The sequence below is a fragment of the Trachymyrmex septentrionalis genome, unplaced genomic scaffold, assembly GCF_001594115.1.
Source record: "Trachymyrmex septentrionalis isolate Tsep2-gDNA-1 unplaced genomic scaffold, Tsep1.0 scaffold114, whole genome shotgun sequence".
Taxonomy (NCBI): Eukaryota; Metazoa; Arthropoda; class Insecta; order Hymenoptera; family Formicidae; genus Trachymyrmex; species Trachymyrmex septentrionalis.
In genome coordinates, this window is record NW_017304269.1 from 502,777 (window position 1) to 522,509 (window position 19,733).

The following is a 19,733-nucleotide window of genomic DNA, read 5'->3' on the forward strand; positions in this document are numbered from 1 at the left end:
TGAACATTCAGACGTCATTAAAGACGTTTAATACTGTGTAAATTATGCAATATTATATTAATTGAAAGTTGTAATTGTATGCAATGTTCGACTCATCTAGAATTCCTATAGTATTTGATTTATACATTCATAGTGCTACTAATTATGAATAAATGCTCAAAAATTTTATTTTATCAGATTTATCACATATTCCAACTTATTGCAAGAACGAGTGATTAGCCATCTTTGTAAAAAAAAAAAGAGAAGAAAAAGAAATTGCATAAATAAAGTCTTGCAATTTAAAATTACTAAATGCATCGAATTGTAAATAGAATTTTTACTTTAACGATAAATATTTTTGAATTTTATTATTTAATATTGTCTACAGACATATTAAGTAACTTAAGTTCAACGTTCTAATTATTTCAAATAATTGAGCTTTTTTCTTGGATTTAGCAAATTCATCCACTTTCGCAAATAGAGAACACAAACTTACAACAACTTACTTAATCGTTTTGCTCTCCTCCATCTCGCAATCCATCAACAATCTTTTCTGTCAGTGGAGAAGATGCAGAGTGATATACTCGTTCCAAGTTGAGAAGGTTCGTTTGCCTAAACACGATTGGCTGTCATCACGAAAACTCGTGAATAAAGATTGAGGAACAAACAGGCAAATTTTCGGATAGCTTGAGGGATTAGCCCTTTCATCCTCCAGATTAGGCTTTCATCTCGAGGACGATTCATCCTCCATTCTCCATATACGTATAATTTATTTCTTTTATTTTAGTCGGATCTTTATCAAATTTCCTATAGTGAGTAATAAAAAATATATGAAAATAAGAATATTTAATTGAAATAAAAAATTTTAATATAAATACACATACTTGGATTACTGTAACTTTGATAGTTCGGTATAGGTATAAAGATGTTAGCATTTGGATTTCATTTTTATTTAATTATTATTTTGATTTTATTAGCTGAAAAAAATTAAAAATGATTATTATTTTTTAAGAAGAAAAAATAGGACCACTTGAGTTTTATTGCTTAAAAGTAGTTATACAACATTAATGTTTCAATGAAATGTATTTTCTGTTTATAATTGGCGCAATTTAAAGATTTCACATATTTTTTCAAATTATTATTGTGATAGTTTGGAAAGTTGGTTTGGAATAGATTTGGAATAAAAAGTCATTTTTTTTTTCAAGGAGCAGATATACACTCGGCGCCTTTTCTTACTTTTTTGTAAAAATAATAATTTTTATTATACCACAATTAAACTTGACTTAATCATCCAGTTTAGATCTAGCTTAATGAAAGAAGAATGAAGTAAAACCGCGAAGAAGAACATAATGCGCTAAATGCATATTTCCTTTGACGATTCAATCAAATCCGCTATATTTATTATAATAAGTAATGTAAAACGCGAAGGACAAAAGAGGTTCAGTCGCCACTCGACTTTTTACACTTAAATCGTAATTTGGCGAAAATAACTTCCACGAAGTTAACAAGTTGAATGAGCTTTTATGTTTTTCGAGTTAAATCGAGATAGCATGAGTTGGTTTGACTTCCGGAAAGTTTTTCGCTCAGAGCGGCCGTCATGGCGGAAGCAAGAAAATAATGTAGAAACCGTTTCTGTGGTAGTCAAAGCGGAAAAATACAATGAAACACGGGAATATACCTGGGGAATATACACGGGACTACCTTCCGATCGGTGAAGCTTATTTCTCATTTAAACATAGATCCCTTTGTATTTCATACTACTCTTTCAATCGAATAAATTTACATATATACCTATATTTTTTATCTATTTAACAAACTGATAAAATTTCTAATTATTTAAAAACAAATAATACAATTATAACAATTTGACAATTGTAGTCACTTATCTCAGTTAATTCAGGATTACTTTCTTCCCTAGATATATTTTGATCCTTAAAGTATAAATACTTTAGACAACTTGCTCGAGTCGTTTGCAACTTCATTTACCGAGAATTTTACTCTTATATGAAATAATTTTCATGAGAAAAAGTTTGGTAGTTTGCAAAGGAAATAAAAACTATTAGACAAATTAAGCGGCTGTATATGAAATAGTGGCGCGTTCACTTTGTGACAAAATCTCCTGAAAGAAATATAAAACCTCGCTACTTTAGAGTAGATCCTTTATTGGCTCAATATTCGCGGCTATCGGCACTGAATTCATTGGATATGGCATTTGTTCTTTTTATTCCCAATAACTTCAACCGGGCGCAATATGGTTCACGTAATAGGAAACATGTAATGCACTTACATTCTACGGTATTACTATGAAAACAGTCACTGTTTTACGAGAACAGAAATTATTCAAATAACCATATATAAAACATATAAATAGGATGAGATCAATAAAGATCTGATTTGCAAAATTACAAAATTACAACAAATTTTCAGAAAATTGTTTCAAATTAACAATTGGGCTTACTTTTCCTCTCCTACGATAAATATATTTTAATTCATGAAAATAATATCGAAAATTAATACTTATATTATCCTTTAGTCAAGATGAAAAAAAATATGTTTAAATTTAATAATTCTACCGTGGCGTTTTGTAAATATAAATAATAAAATAATAAATATAACAATAAAATAATAAATATTTATCACAAATGTTCTATCCTGTCTGAGTAGTTAATAGATAATACAACCATTAAGAATTGCAACGATTATAAGTTACATCTTTGAAGGAATTATCACAATATCAAAATTATTTTAATGCAACTGTTTTTATTAAAATTTCACAGTCTCTCTTTCTATTTCATAATCATTCTTCTTTTTTTGCGGAAAATAATATTCATTCTTTGTTATCACTATAAATCAATAAGTCTGCCAGAAATCTGATACGAGCAACCGAAGAGACTGTGATGTGATCTTTACGGAATTTAATACTCGCGAATCGCGCACCAACTTTCAGCTGGGATACGTGGCTCGCTCACAGGAGAATGATACGCGCGGATTTCAGGATAAATATATTTACAGAAGCGGAAAGCGTAAAAGAGGAATGCCGCGAAGAGAGATGGACAATGTGGAATGGCTGGTGCGGTTGGATACTGCCACCGCGCCCCTTTCGTGTTATGAAGCTGAGTATCCGTAACTCCGGCTGATTTACATTTACGATCATTCATTTCTGCCCCGACCTGGACTCGTACTACAGCTTATTAACTCATTCGTCTCGGTCATGAATAATTTACAATCTTGACACATCATTGGATACCATCCATTGCTGTTTCCGCGGAACGATTATTTCCACTTGGATAAGGAATGACTTATTCTTTACGAAAAAGAGATGGTCTAAACCTGAGACACAATTGCAAATCACAGACAATAAAAACAGGGAATAACAAATTTCAACTTATCAGAAATCGCGATATTTTGGTGTATACAATTTCAGATAGGTTGAAATCTAATATTCTCTATTGCTGTGGTTTTCAATTCTGCATCAGACTTTATAGAGTTACGTTGAGTTACAATTCATATAAGATCAACTAATGAAATTTGTGAAGCTTTCATAAATGAAAATGAAATGAATAAATAAAAGTAAATAAAAGTATGACGCTGTTACGTATAATTTTAATGAACAATTTGAAAAAAGAATTCAACTATCTTAAGAAACTCTCACAATAAAACTCTCACAGTAAAATACTTAAAAGAATAATTATTTAAATGAGAGAGAGATACATACCTGTATGTCTCTTGGATAAAATTATCATTTTTTATTTAACATGAATATCATAAAACATTTGGTACATTATTAAAATCTGATTAGCAGTCTAAACAGCACACAATAAAATTGATAAAATATTAATAAAAATATTGATAAAATTAATAAAATATTTTTGTGCTTACTCAACATAATAGATTATAAATATATAATTATTATAAATGTCACGAAATATTTATCGTACATATTGTAACAAATGTTAGAAAAATACTTAATAAAATGTTATAATTCAAGTAAGTTGTTATTAATTATGATAAGTATAAATAAATATTTTTAGTTTTTCACTTAAATATGTTATATATAAAATATTTAGTCTATGTTTTAATATTGTTTTCAAATAGAGCTTATATAAAATGCATTTCAAATATTTATATAATATTTCAAAAAATAAATAATAATAAATATTTATAAATGTGATGTAGCTCGGACACGCACCACGTCCATTGCGATTTTATCGGCGTGTCACAAAAGAGGATGTGGTACGTAGTTCTCATATTTCGAAAATAGACATTGATGCGCTAGTCTACAGGGAGGTAAAATGCAGAAGGTCCGCACGTAAAACGCCATAACATCCGAAAGAGAGAGAGAGAGAGAGAGAGAGAGAGAAAGAGAGAGAGAAAAAGAAAGATCGGAAAAAGAGCTGACTCGAGCGTCGCAACTAACGCTTGCAACGCCACATGCTGCCGCGCACTACTGCCCTCTGACAAACTAAATGTAAACTACATAGCAAGGTCCACTTTTCTGAAGGTACATACTAATATACGTTCACTTTTTGCAGATAATAAATCGATATTTGGTTCGTATATAATGCATGCAGTATACTGCTATAATATGTATATTGTGATTTAGGCGAGTCGCGACAACGAAAATCTCAGTCGGTCAATCCGCCATTAATCTCCCCCACCGTATAGAAAATACGCGGGAAAATGCTATTTTGTTCCACACGCCTAATCATTTCCATAGTTTATAATATTATAAATTCAAATTTACCTTGATGCGCTCCAGTTTTCTGCGTCGTATCGATCAGTACGAGATAAGAGCGGCTCTTTAGCAAAAAGTCCGGGCAAGCTTTGACTTTTATTAACAGACAGAAAAAGAGCGAGAGGGAGAAAGAGAGAGAAGAGAAGAAAAAAGAACCGACGACCCGTCGTCAACGCGGAGCGGCGGGGACGGAACGCGATTGGTGACATTGGTGTCATTGGTGTCACTGGTGTCACTGGTGATGGCCGACGAGACGGGAGTTGGTCGTGCGATCTTGATCAATTGTGACTGATTGTGACGAGGTGGCTGAAGCGATTGTATGATATGTTCCCAGTCACTCCCCGGCAAGTCCGGGCACGGTGACCGATGCGGTCTAATGCGACCGGCGTGGCGACATCAGACATTATTGACTCGGGGGTGAATCTGCGTCGCTCGACGTTCGCGAGGATGAGCGAGAGAAAGTTCACCCGCGGCTTGGGGAAACCCGGTATGGCGGCGCAGCTGCGGGAAACCGTATCCCAGGTCGTTCGCGAGAGCACAGTGCAGGTGAGACTATTTATCTCGTCTGCTTATCGTCCGAATTCGAGTACGTGCCTCGCCGGAATGTTACTCGAGGTTTAGCACGTCAAGCTGCCCGTTATACTAACTAATAAACCCGAGATGTAAACAATCGTAGCCTGAGTATCCAAATTTTGTAACTTTTTTGGTCGTTCTACATCGTAGAATTTTTTTTATTAAATAATTTCGGAATTAAGGCTAAAGAAATGTTTCAAAATTTTCTCGTGAAATTCTGTATCTTTTAAAATTCATGTGTTTTTTTTTTGCAGAATAAACCACACTTAGTTGAACCCATTGATTTTGAGAATTTTGTGCTAAAGAATAAGACGCTGTTGCAAAATGATCCTCAGAGAGAATTGCTGCTGTACCCCCAAGATGATATTTCTGTAAGTTTTCATTTTTGTTCTGCTTATTTATAGGATGTTAAACCAAATTTAAAATATGAATTTAGGACCTCAAAATAAAAGAAGTTTTCCTTTGAAAGAGAGCAAAAAGAAGTCAATCGAGCTTTGCTCGCAAATGCTTTGTTCAAGAGATTGATTCTTCTTTATTTATAGAACTGTAGGAATGAAAAATATTGAAATATCTTTGTTTTGTATCAAAGGTTATCAATAGGCTTTTGTTAACATTTTAAACAGAGCTCTTTTCATTTATATAAACACATAATATCGGTCACTTGTTTTCTTATCAATAGATATAATGCTTGTCTTAAGGCTGGAGATTGTAGAGATCATAATTTTGAATGAACATTTAATAATTACATTTTGATTATTATAACGTAGTAAAGGAGATAAATCTATAATAAATGATTTCGATATTATTCATTCCTTCTGTAGCTTAAGAATTTTGTTTGGAGATTCTAAATTCATATTTTTTCGTTTGGCAGTTTAACTGTGTATATTAGCATGTTATTTATACATAGATAAACGAAGGACAATAATAAGAATAAAAGAAGGATAGTAATAAGATATAAAATAAGATTTTAAAACATACATAAAGAATACAATTAATGTTTTTAATTTAATTCTATATAAATAAAATAAAAAGATTTTGTTGAAAATTTTACTTTTTGAGATAACAAATAATTATAATCATTAAATATTAAATATTATATAATTATTAAATGTATTTGATACATTAAATACATAATTATGATTGTTAAATATGTGTTTTTTAGCAAGTGGTTTTGCCAAGGAGATATCGCAGTGTGGTACCAACAGCACAACATATTACGGAATGTGAGGAAGGAGTGGAGAATCTTTTAACAAAGGAGTGTTTATCCAGTTATGTGTCTAACTGGAATCTTGTACATTATAAATATGCAGCATATAGTGGGGCTTATCTCGAATTACCAAAGTACGTAAGTTCAACGCTTGAAATTAATTAAATTTGTTGAAAGCCATTCGTTATTTTGTATAAATTATTATTATTGCTATTATTTAATAAATTTCCAGAATATTGAAATCAGATGATCTGAAAGACGAAGTATATGAAATTGATACCGAGGTGGATCAAGTAGACGAGGTAATGCCATTTTAACTCTACAAGATTTATATGTGCAATTGTATTATAATAACGGTGACAGTTTAGAGCTTTAAAATTTAGGATCAATATTCATAAAGCATTCTATTTTAAGATCATCTCAAGTATATCTTGAGATGCGACTTCTCTAAGTAATTCATAATATTATACCTAAAACAGTCTTAAATATAAGAATTTACTAAGAATACCAGTCTAGAATTGTTCAATATGATTTATATTACTATACTTGTTCATATTTAGGGCTAAGTATGTTTGTGAATCTTTTCGTAGGACTTAACAAAAAACGATGGTATAACGAAAGAAGGTTACTTAATGAAAGGTCCTGAGATTGGTAGTACGGATAGAATGTTTGCTCATATTGGCTCGAAATCGTTCAAGAGACGTTTCTGTCATCTCAGACAGGAGGTTGACGGCACTTATATACTCGAATTTTTCAAAGATGAGAGAAAGGGCGAAGCGAAACTAACAATAGTGATGGACTTTTGTACGGAAGTTGTTAGAAATCCAAAGCGCGGGAGATTTTGTTTTGAACTACGGATGAGTGACACTCACAAGTCTTATACTTTAGCTGCTGATAACGAAGCCGATATGCAAGATTGGATATTGAAAGTCAGTTCCGTCTTACAACATTATAAACAACAAGAGGAAAAGCGTGCTGCATCGCTAGAAAGAACCTGTAATACACCTCCGCCATCGCCGCAACCCATGCAGGTAGAATAATCATATTGCAAAGTTATCCCAATTTTGTTATTAAGTTTTAATCTTTTAAGTGAAAATGCATCCAAAGATAGTTTTATAACAAGATAAAAGATACATGTTGGACTGTGGACATATACATATATTAAAATGGACTCTATATATGTACTTAGGTTTATGGCACACTGAAAGGTCTCGAGCAGAGCATGAATCCGCAACTAATAAAATATTCTAGAGAGACTGACACTAGCATTGCTTTAGCAAGGAGAGAGAACAGAAAAAGACTGTTCAGTGTGTATCCTTACATGCCACATGCTAAAACGCATATAGGACAATCTGCCGATAATGTGGATCCTTACAAGGAGCAGTTCGGACACAGGATTCTCGTCAAGTGCGAAAGTCTTAAATTTAGACTGCAAGCACCTATCGACGAAAAGGAATCTCTTTGTCAAGTGGAACCTTATCATACAGTGTTGAGCCTTTTTGACGCGAGGAATGGCAGAAAACTCACGGAGAATTTTCACTTCGACGTTAATCATGAAATAGTACGAGATATGGTGAAGGAACTTGGTCCCACAGGAATTACAACAGAAACAGAGGATGTTACTCTTCCTGGGGAATTAAAAAATATTCCTTCAGACTGGATAAAATATCCGAAACAGGCATGATTATTATTTATACATTATATGAAAAAAAATGAAAGAGAATATGATTTTAAAGAAGTGGTGGACATGCAAAGGATCGAAAAACCATAATCCCGAAAACTGAAAACTAAGACAATATTCCGAAATGTCAAATTACCGCAATTTTCAAAAAATATTTTCAAAAAGCTTATACTTTTTGGGACATTGTTGCATGTCTTAAATTTCAGTAATTTGAGATTTCAAGACATTACCGCACGTCTTTTGAAAGATACTTGAAATATATACTAATATGTAGGAGAAACCTTGATTTGAATAAACCTTACGAATTTTTTAGAAAAAATTCATGAAAATAGCCTAAAAATCAAGCTTCTAAACCTGAATCTCCTCTTAAATTTCAGTAATTTGACATTTTAGGATATTGTTCCATTTATTAGATTTCAGTTACATATCCACCTCTAAAGAGGATATAAATCAAGATAAAAACTTAATAATTTATTGTTATTTATTAGTAGAATAAGAATTTAGAAAAAATATACAAGAACGTGATTACTATTACAGGCTATATTCAACATTAGTAATCCTCATCCAGATATATTTCTCGTTGTAAGGATAGATAAATTGCTTCAAGGAAACATATATCAGACTTCAGAACCATATTTAAGAGCTACCAAGGATCCAAGATTGGGCTTGAAGGTGCACAAACAAGTCCGAGCATGTTGCCAAAGGTAAAATTATAAAGCAGATACTTTTTTTGCATAGAATATATAATCGAGTAAATGTTTTAAGAGAATGCTTAATTAACAAGATTATATTATCTAAAATTATATATAACCTTAATTGTGCATGATGATCGCGATCCTTTTTTTAGACTGGGAAACTATAGAATGCCTTTTGCGTGGACTGCGAGGCCACTGTTTAGACTGTATAGCAACGAACTAGATACATCTTCAGATTTCCCAGCGATATATAGGCAGGAAGGTAATAGAATAAAAGATGAGGAGCTGCTAAAACTTCTTTCTGAGTATAGAAAGTATGTATTAATAATAAATTAATGTAATTCAAAAATTTATGCAATATAGAGTATAATATGCATATATTATTAATTATTATATTAGCAAAATTTTACTTACAGGCCTGAGAAGCTTAGTAAATTGACTGTGATACCTGCCTGGCTAAAAATTAAAATAGAACCTATCACGGACATTCCTGAAAGTGCGTAATCGAGTAATATATTATTACAAAAATTTCATTTTTTTAAATTTATACAATAAATATCAGTAATAATGTTTTCGAATATTTTAAAACTAAAAATACATTTATCTCGACTTTGGAAAGGCAATGATTTAAAGATGCAGTATTATGCAAGAACAATACTTTTTGTAATTTAATTTTACATAATTTATTTATTTTTGTAATAAGTTAGACGATTTTTAATAATCATTCTTACATTAGTGTGAAAAAAGAAATTATAGTCAATAGTTTCGAACGATTCCAGGTATACGATACATAAAATACGATTTCTAGATACATTGTCGACTTGCCTAGCGCTGCTAAAGCCATTTCCAATACCACCAACGGTGGAGCCGACAATCGAGGTTGCCGAATTCGAGAGCACTTCTGAGAGGGATGTACATCCGTATACAACGTATATCAATCATCTGTATGTGTACCCGCAGACACTCAACTTTGACAGTCAGAAGATGTTTACCCGCGCTAGGAACATAGCATGCATTGTGGAGCTCCGTGACGACGACAGCGAAGACGCCAAACCTTTACGAGTAAGTAATAAAAAGAAAGGTAATTTACTTAGATGTTAAAGAATTAAAATAGGCTTTATTTTCTTTTTATTACTTCTAATAGTTAATTTATGGAAGACCGGGTTCGCCGTTATTGTGCCTACGAGCATCGTGCGCAGTGTTACATCATAACGCAGTGCCTTCTTGGTATGAAGAAATCAAGATTAAGTTACCTACGAAACTGCACGCGAAACATCATATGTTATTTTCCTTTTATCACATAAGTTGTGATATGAATAAAAAGAAAGAGAACGGCGTTGAAAACTGTGTCGGTTATGCATGGGCACCTTTACTGCACAAAGGAAGGTGAGGTGATAGACTAATAATTGAATAATTGATGAGAATTTAAATTGCTATCATATTTTACAGTATCTTATAACATTCGAGTAGCAGAAAAAAAATTTTTTTAATTTATATATGTGTTATACAGACTGAACGTGGATGTAGAATCGAATATCCAAGTATTGCCCGTAGCAACGCATTTGCCTTTGGGGTATCTTTCTATACAACCCCTTGGATTAGGGAAAGGGGTAAGAGTAAGATCAATTATTAGTTTTATATATAAATTAATAATTAGTTAAAAAGCTTGATATAAGAGAGGATGGTGATTTTTATATATTTTTGCAGAACGCAGGACCGGATATTACTTGGATTGATTCTCAACGACCAATCTTCACGGCATCTTTTCAATTAATTTCGACAGTATTTACACGGGACCTTCATCTGCATAATCTATTCGTTCATGCTGAACGTATTTTGGACACAAAACCTTCAACGATGCCCTCAGATTCAGAAACATGTAAAATCCTGAAAGCAGCGCATGCAGTTCAACTAGTCACTGTTATCACGTTTCTTCCAACTATATTGAATCAACTCTTCGTGTTGCTAACATGCAATAGCAGTCAAGAGGTCGGATTGTACGTGATTAGAGTCTTGATACATTTTATTAATATGGTGCATGAAGCTGGACGTAAGGAAATTCTACAAGCGTACATCAAGGTAGAATCTAGAATATGTCTGTGATAAATATCCAATTTCCAATTCTAGCTCTTGATATCTTTAGAATTTTGAAAATTTAATTTACTTTTCGATTGGTCTGACTTTATCCTAGTTCTTTGATTTCAGTTTGTGTTTGTGCTTCCTCTACGAAGTGATAACGTCACGGTTCACGAACAATTGGCGAAGCACTTGCCAATTTTGCTGCAACCGAGTAATACCGATTTTCTGGTGGTGAATAAGTTCATGCATCACTCAAGCTTCTTTTTTGAAATAATGATAAAAAGTATGGCGCAATATCTGCTGAGTACTGGCAGGATAAAGGTAAGTTTTTTTTAGCTCTTTGAGGATATTTTAAGATCTTGAATCTAATAACGATTTATTAACATTGATTATAAGATTATTTATAATTAAATATTAGTTTATTTTTCGAAGTGTTTTATCAAAATAAATTATCAATTTTGTTTCATAAAAATTAATTGAACAAGTAATTTACTTTTTCTTAGATGCATAGAAATGAACGATTTTCAAAAGATTACCACGAGAAGATCAAAATGTTATTAGACGTAATTATGCCATATTTAATGACCAAGTATCGAGAAATGCCAGTGGAGACACATGAATTGAATAAAAGTCTCGCACAATTTTTGAAGGTATATATTATAATATTATGAAATATAATACAATGTATACATATTTTTTTACCATTTTGATTTTGATTATCTTGACACAGCGATGTCTCACTTTCATGGATCGTGGCTTCGTGTTTCGTCTCGTCAATTCTTATCTGGACAACTTTTCGCCTGGCGATCAACGCACGTTGCACGATTTCAAGTTCACCTTTTTACAAATTATCTGTTCTCATGAGCACTATGTATCCTTCAATTTGCCGATGATGCAGTCACGCTTTGCTTCTAGAGGTAAGGTATCATCGATACATACGAGAATTACGATGAAAATTAACTAATTTATTGTAACTTAATTATTCGCGTGCTCAAAAGATTCTGACAATGACACTGAGAGTGAACCAGAATGTGAGGGTATGTTTATAATTATATTTCTAAATATGTGGGTTATACGTACGTTCTTGTTTATAACATATATGCATTATGTATTTTCTCTTTTAGCAATATTTAGCTAATGCTGATTATAATTTGTAGTTAGTTAAAATTAGTTATGATTTTAGTCAGTTTAAAAGCACCATTGATTTAAAGATTGAATCAGATCGATAAATATACATGTTACTTGTTATTATTTTATAGAATTCTGCACTGAAAATTTTATATATTTTTTTCATTTGTCTACATTTTATACTTATAATATATTATTATTTCAGTTATATTACACACAATTAGACTTAATATATATTAAAAATACTTATTTGATGACAGATCTAATGAATGAATATTGCCTTACGGAGGAATTTTGCAAACACCACTTCCTGGCTGGTCTTTTGATGCAAGAAGTCAAGACCTCTCTTAATGAAATTGTGCAGATCCGTAAGGTCGCCATTGGTACCTTACGGGATCTAATGGCAAAACATGAGTTGGACGATAGATATCAAAATAAAGTATGACTTTTTAATATTTCGTTTATGATTACAAGCATTAGCGTGGTCTTTAAGGAATTGCATTGTTGAAATAAATTAAAGATCTTGTTTCTTTTCATAATTTATACTAATCTATATGTACTTCATGTTTGTGAATCTCTATTATTCAGGGTCAACTGAGCAGAATAGCATCGATTTATATACCGTGGCTTGGCATTGTATTAGAGAATTTGCATCGACTGCAGTCAGTAGAGGAGAATGAAATCAAGGTAGAAATCAAACAGAACGGTTCTAACAGAGTATCGACCAGTAGTTCATTTCTAACAACGAAAGATACCATTGCTAGTTCTACGTCTGCGAGTACACCTAAGTCCATTCACAGGTATACGTCGATGTATTAATAAAATGATATAATAATTTATAATTAATTGTAAGTCAAAGAGAAGTTTCGATGTTATACAGATTAACACTTCACTTGGATACTCAATCGCCTATAAGATCGTCTATGCATCTGCGGGATTCCGCTTATTTTGCCGCTATTGCGGGTCAAGGATTGGTAAATGGATATTCTTGCACCAGTGTTGAGTCCGATACATCGACGGTGTCTGGTGCATCCCAATCTAACGTTTCCCAAGAGACCACCATTGTTAGAGAATTGCCGGAAAATGGAATGAACGAAAGAAAGAGACATTCGCGTACTTTGAGCGTGACGCAATCATCGCCTAGATGCGATAAATTGCAGCCTTCCGAAGTGAAGGATATACTACTTTGTTTTCTATTCATTGTCAAGTATCTGGGTGATCATCAAGTGATTGCCTGGTGGCAACAATGCAATGATACAGAAATACTAAGCTTCTTTACAGTGATTGAGTAAGTGGCACTAATAGTATAAAAAATAGTAAAAAATATTATCTATTTTAAGAAAAATACATCAATATTGGTTTATTCATTATTATATGTATTGATGCATCTACATTCATTCCTAACTTTTATGTGATCTTTCGTCTATTTTTAGGATGAGTTTGTATCATTTTAAATATATTGGTAAGAGACAAATAGCCGCGAATATTGCGAATAATGCTGGGAAACCTCGCACTGTCAAAGCAATGACTTTACCTGCCAGAATGGCGCCACCAGACTTTACCACTGAAAATCCCGCTACCAGCACGTTGCAACCTCATAATACAGTTACTAGAGAGAATCTAATTGAAAATGATAGCGACAAAGTGTATCAAGCTCTATTGGAGGCAAATATGGCAACGGAAGTAGGCCTAATTGCGTTAGATTGCTTGGGTCTCTTCTGTATCCATTTTAAAGTAATTATAATTCTATCATAAAATTTTTACTTCCTTAATTTTACATATAAATTGTATAAACGATCATCAATACGTCTCATTTTTTGTAGGATGTTCTCTTGGCAAATGAAGGCGACAATGCAGTCATGCAAAAATTTTTTAACATTTATTTATCATTCCTTCAAGTTGGTCAGTCCGAAACTTTATTACGTCATGTTTTCGCTGGACTTCGAGCTTTCTTAAATAACTATTCTATCGCGCTTTTTAAAGGTAATTGTTAATTCTTGAACTTCAAAAGTTGTTTTATTTATAAAGAACGAGAATGAACGAGAATACATAATTGGTCGATGATAGAAAGCATATATGTATAATAATCACATGTAAAACATGCACAAAGCTTGAACATATTTTTTTCCCTGTAGGCAATGCTATGCTTTGCGGACGCTTGTGTTATGAGCTGTTGCGTTGCTGTAACAGCAAGCTGAGTTCCATACGACAGGAGTCTTGCGCTTTGCTATATTTGCTCATGCGAAGTAATTTTGAGTTTACTAGTCGGAAGGGATTGACTAGAGTGCACTTGCAGGTACAGTACTCTTGTTTAGAGCACAATTCCGAATTGAATTTATTTAATGCGATGTATCTATATAATAATAATTATTATAATTATTATTTAACCGAATTATACAAACTTTAAAACATATTGTATCGTATATTTGTTCTAGGTTATAATTTCAGTCTCTCAAATGCTGGGGAACGTAATCAGTTTGAACAATTCGCGATTTCAAGAATCGCTGTCTTTAATTAACAGCTATGCTTCCTCTGATAAAGTTATGAAAGGCACAGGTTTTCCAGTTGAAGTGAAGGATCTCAACAAAAGAATACGAACGGTTTTAATGGCAACCGCGCAAATGCGGGAGCATAATAACGATCCTGAGATGCTAGTCGATTTGCAACATAGTTTGGCCAATTCTTATGCCAGCACACCCGAATTGAGGCATACCTGGTTGGAAACTATGGCTAGGAATCATGCCAGGGACGGAAATTTCTCCGAGGTACCTGCTTTTATTAATTATTTCGAGAAAAATATACATTTACATGTATATAAAAATATATTGCACGAGGCTCTTTCATAATTTAACATACATTTATCATTCTTAAGGCTGCTTGTTGTCAACTACATATCGCAGCACTAATGGCTGAATATCTGAAATTGAGGAAAGTTCATCTGTGGGGCGCAGAAGCTTTCGATCAAATTTCTGTGAACATATCAAAGGATGAACGCAATCTCAAACTCGATGCTGGTGAGATTTGTGTGTTTGTCATATCTGTGTTTATTACATTTTTATTGTGATGACATGTTTGAGAACAGATGTTAGAGATGTTAATCTTGTTTCAGGCATTCAAGATATCCATTATAACGAAAGTTTACTTCTTGAACAATTAGAGGTTTGTGCCGACACGTTAGAGAAAGCCGAGCGTTTCGAATTGCTTGGGCATTTGTATCGCTTAATAGTTCCTATATATGAAAAGAAGAGAAATTATGAAGCTTTAGCTAATTGCTACTCACATTTGGCACAAGCTTGTAATAAAATTGTGGAGGTAACGCGAACTGGAAAGAGATTGCTCGGAAGGTTCTACAGAGTAGCATTCTTTGGCATGGTAAGACACATACATCATCGGCAGAGTATATATTTTTCACAGAAAAATACTCTAATACAAAATTATAATGTCTCGGTTTATAATTAAGAAATATACCATACAAGATAAAATTGATACATGTATTATTATTTAGGCATACTTCGAAGAAGAAAATTGTCAAGAATATATCTATAAGGAACCCAAAGTAACATCATTATCTGAGATATCGGAACGTTTATTGCGTTTGTATAGCGAAAAGTTCGGATCTGAGAATGTTAAGATGATAATGGATTCTGTACCGGTTGACGTAAGTGAGTTGGATCCTAAGGTAGCGTATATTCAGGTAACGCATGTCACACCGTACTTTGAAAAGATCGAGTTAGAGGTACTACAGACAGAGTTTGAGCAGAATCACAACGTATCCTGCTTCATGTTCGAGACACCGTTCACTAAGGAGGGCAAAGCGAGAGGCAGTCCGGAGGAACAATGGAAACGTAGGACTATTCTCACAAGTACAGTCAAATGTCAAATAAATTATTTGATTACACAGGTTTGATTTTTGCTACTTGGAAAAGAATAATAGTTTCCTATTGTTTTTAATGCGCTGAATCCGAATCCGTAAGTAAAAATGTTTTATCACATCAATTTATTATTTACAATTCGGATTATAACTTCATCTTTGGACAGTCCATTATATCCATTAGCAGCTTTTTTACATGAAATAATTGCAAGAAAGTCACCCAAACCGGTCAGTCATATTGAAAATAGTTTTCAATTAATACATAAATTACTGTTTCAGTTTTAGGCGAGTGACTTACTTTCAACGTAGTATTACAGTCTATTTTTCGCTGAAGATGATTCAAAAGTGAGCCGAAACGTTCGATATAATAAATGAAGACTACACCGTCAATACTTGAGTATTATCTACATGTCCTAACTCTTCGCTCGTACATCAGCGTTAGACTCTCATTAACCTTGTTCTAAATTTCTAGTTTTTATTATTCACAATGACATTGTAGGAAATGTATTTAATAGAATGAGTGATTCAGGAAATGAGTGTCTCAGGAAACCTATTGCTTCTAGTATATATTTAGGTGATATGTAAACTTGCTGTATAAATGTAATTGTATAGTTTTTTTTTTTTTTTTTTTTTTTTTTTTTTTTTTTTTTTTGAGCTTGAACGGTTTTTGTTCGAGAGGTTGTTCTATGGAAGGAGGACGATTACGATTTACGATAAGTTGTTAAGATAAAAGATTGTAATTTCGTCTTGAAGTTCTTAAATAAATATTAAACACGGAACCGGCTGGACGCCTTATTGTGTGAATCTGAGTTTTTTTTAGAGCAACAATATTTTGCCTGAAATTATGAGACAATCGTTTTATTATACTTGACATTGTGCAACTAGAGGTTCAAACCAGAGGTTTGACACTGGCTGTAAAAGATTCGATATTTTTATATCAAAGTACAATGTCTAATTACATTAATTTTGACATTTTTCGAAATATCTCGCACATCAGGTTTGTCAGCTACGAATTTTCAATGCCAAAAACGCATTTTTCAGATGTTTGAACCTTATTTTTTTCAAAAGTCTGACGTAATAGAACAATTTTACTCACGGATTCGGATTCAGCGCATCAAAAACTATAGCAACTACTTTTCTTTTCCAAATAGCACAAAAAATTGAATTTTGCAGATCTATGTTATCTAAGATTTTGTTTTATTGAGAAAGATATTTGGAAATTTATGTTTATTATTTTCGTAGCACTATATGCTTTTCCATATGTGAAAAAGCGCATTGGAATTGCCGAGAAACGGATTGTGGAGCTCAGCCCTATCGAAGTCGCTTTGGATGAGATGAGGCAACGTGTTCAGGAATTGGAAGATGTGGCTTTGATCGGACCAACGGACGTAAAGAAATTGCAGTTACGTCTCCAAGGTAGCATTTGCGTAACAGTGAACGCCGGTCCTTTAGCTTATGCCTCCGCATTTCTGGATCCCGCGCTATCTCCGCAATATCCCGATGATAAAGTAGAAGAGTTGAAAGATGTCTTTAGGTATATATTTTTGTCACTTTATAATTAATTACCTCTTTAGTAATTTTTCATATGCATGATATTGTAATCACTTACAAGTTTTCTTGCGATTTCAGGGAATTTGTTAAGATATGTTACACAGCATTACAAATTAATAGTAAACTAATCACACCGGACCAACATGAATATCAAGAAGTGCTGCGTGAGAATTATCAGAAACTGTGTCAGAGTTTGTCATCTTTGTTTGGGGAACCAATATGGTTAGACGAGCAAGTAGGAAGCTTCAAACGCAATAGCACTGCTCTCTTTAGCACTATCAGCGGTGCTAACAGTCACACCAGTACAGCCTAAGTCAATAATCTTAGAATGTTTATCCTACAGACCTCAGATTTATTTACAACTTTTTAGCATAATATATCTAAGATTCTTACGTATACATAAGTTTACGAAATATTTATACTATAAATATTAACATTTTATATTTTTATTCTTTTCATTGACGTGTCATTTATCGATCTATGATCAAGTATTTGTATCAATTTTGTAACTTTTGCACTGGCCTACTGAAGAGGACTCTGATCACTGCCAGATCTTTTAGACGAGGCATTTATGAATGTCTAGAAAAGTCCGGATTGTAGGGAATACGATTGTAAGAATAAGTTATAGCCGATTTGTAATTATACAAAATTTTCGAAAAAGTCGATGGCAGAACCGCTTTTACTTATTAAACTTGCAATGTTAATGTTATAATTCGACAATTCAGCTAGTAGAATAATTTCATATATCGGGGCATTTATATAGTGTATCTATGACGAGTATATATATATAAGTATACTGATACACTTCAGTGTACACCTCAGTTCTTTCACTATGAATAATGTTAGTTTATAAGGCATTTATATTCGATGTCCATATATCAACTTTAGAATGATTTTTAACTTCATTCTTTTATCCTTGGGGAAAAAGAACTGTAATCTAAGAAAAAGATTATCCGCTTATAGTACTTGAAAAATGGATAAGATTAATGTTTCAATTAAATTTTTCTTGTCATATTCTATTGACATCTTATTTAATGTTATTTATATAATATCTAACAAACAAGCGGACTTTAATTACCATTTATCTTATCATTAACATAATAAATTTAAATTTAATCTGTAAGCACTGAATATACGGATAAACTTTTTTACCTAATGTGATTATAATATGTATAGATGATTTCTTAAATACGTATTTAGACACTGTAAAAATTGATATTTATACATATATATTATACTTGTTTGATTTTTTGTGCGTATAAGTGCTGTGTGTAGTCGGCTGTTTTAGAAATAATAATCGAAATAATGGAAAGTATTAAGTCTTTTAACGCTATAGATTGTCGACCATTTTTTATCCAGCAGTTATATAAACGTTATGTATGCGTTTGCGCACTATATAGTTAGTACAAAGATAAATTCGTACAGATTAAGTTTCTATGCCAATTATTGAAACTTATAGAGAATTAAATGACAATTTGTTTATATTTTAGAGGGGCTGATAAGGGATGCTGGAGTAACTGCCAAACTTGATCGATATTGATAGTACAGATTTTTTAAATTCTGAATAAAAAAAGTCGATAATAGTGACATGTTTAGTTCATTTCTTACATTATCGTTCTGTCAAACACATACATTTGTCCTTATCTAACATATTACAACGCCATCTCTTGCAAGATTGAACACTTACTGCTAGATACAATTATTGCTTTGTTTACCGAGTCTAATTTTTTAACTTTTTTTTCGATTTTAATATAAAGTCCACTTTCCAATTTTGCGTTTACTTTAATCCTGTAAAAGGATTTTTAACTCCATTTAGTAAATTCGAAAATTTATATCGATCTGCAATATCCCAACAATTTGGTCACTCTAGCATCAATCAGAAATGTTTTAGCATCTCAATATGTTATTTAAGATGATCTTAAAATAAGACCGGTTTATGAATGCCGCCCATAAATATTTATAAATTGTGAGACAGAAGGAGAAGCATGCGTGCGCGCGATGAGAGAGGAAGAACAGAAAAAAAAGCGAAAAAGTATGTATGTGTAAATTCATTAATTATATAAACAGCGAAAAATTGATGCGAATATTAGTAACTTTAACAATAAATATTACTAATATACACAGTAATGCATAGAAATTTTTTAATATATTTCAAAAGTAATGGTTTAAATGTTCCTTTTTTTCATAATTGGACATGCACAAACATAAAAGTCCTGAAAAAAAGTTTGTTTAAT

General features: G+C 32.5%; 1 protein-coding gene across 4 annotated transcripts; it reads left to right on the plus strand.

The window, feature by feature from the left end:
* Positions 1–4,726: 4,726 nt before the first annotated feature.
* Positions 4,727–18,374, plus strand: LOC108753633 (dedicator of cytokinesis protein 9). 4 transcript variants are annotated; one of them, XM_018495415.1, is made up of 29 exons: positions 4,727–5,260; positions 5,542–5,658; positions 6,450–6,628; positions 6,727–6,796; positions 7,085–7,525; positions 7,684–8,172; positions 8,713–8,879; positions 9,023–9,184; positions 9,287–9,366; positions 9,679–9,932; positions 10,015–10,256; positions 10,381–10,480; positions 10,578–10,949; positions 11,076–11,270; positions 11,453–11,599; positions 11,680–11,866; positions 11,948–11,986; positions 12,338–12,516; positions 12,666–12,877; positions 12,958–13,365; positions 13,511–13,811; positions 13,901–14,060; positions 14,213–14,373; positions 14,513–14,842; positions 14,950–15,091; positions 15,187–15,449; positions 15,583–15,940; positions 17,191–17,482; positions 17,578–18,373. In XM_018495415.1, the coding sequence occupies exons 1-29, from the start codon at positions 5,081–5,083 to the stop codon at positions 17,810–17,812; spliced, it is 6,462 nt and encodes a 2,153-aa protein (XP_018350917.1). In that variant the 5' UTR covers positions 4,727–5,080; the 3' UTR covers positions 17,813–18,373. The 4 variants fall into 4 exon arrangements, with proteins under 4 accessions (XP_018350917.1, XP_018350927.1, XP_018350936.1 ...); XM_018495405.1 differs by having other exon boundaries at positions 5,081–5,260; positions 10,381–10,486; positions 17,578–18,374; XM_018495425.1 differs by lacking the exon at positions 11,948–11,986 and having other exon boundaries at positions 10,381–10,486.
* The last annotated feature ends 1,359 nt before the right edge of the window (positions 18,375–19,733 follow it).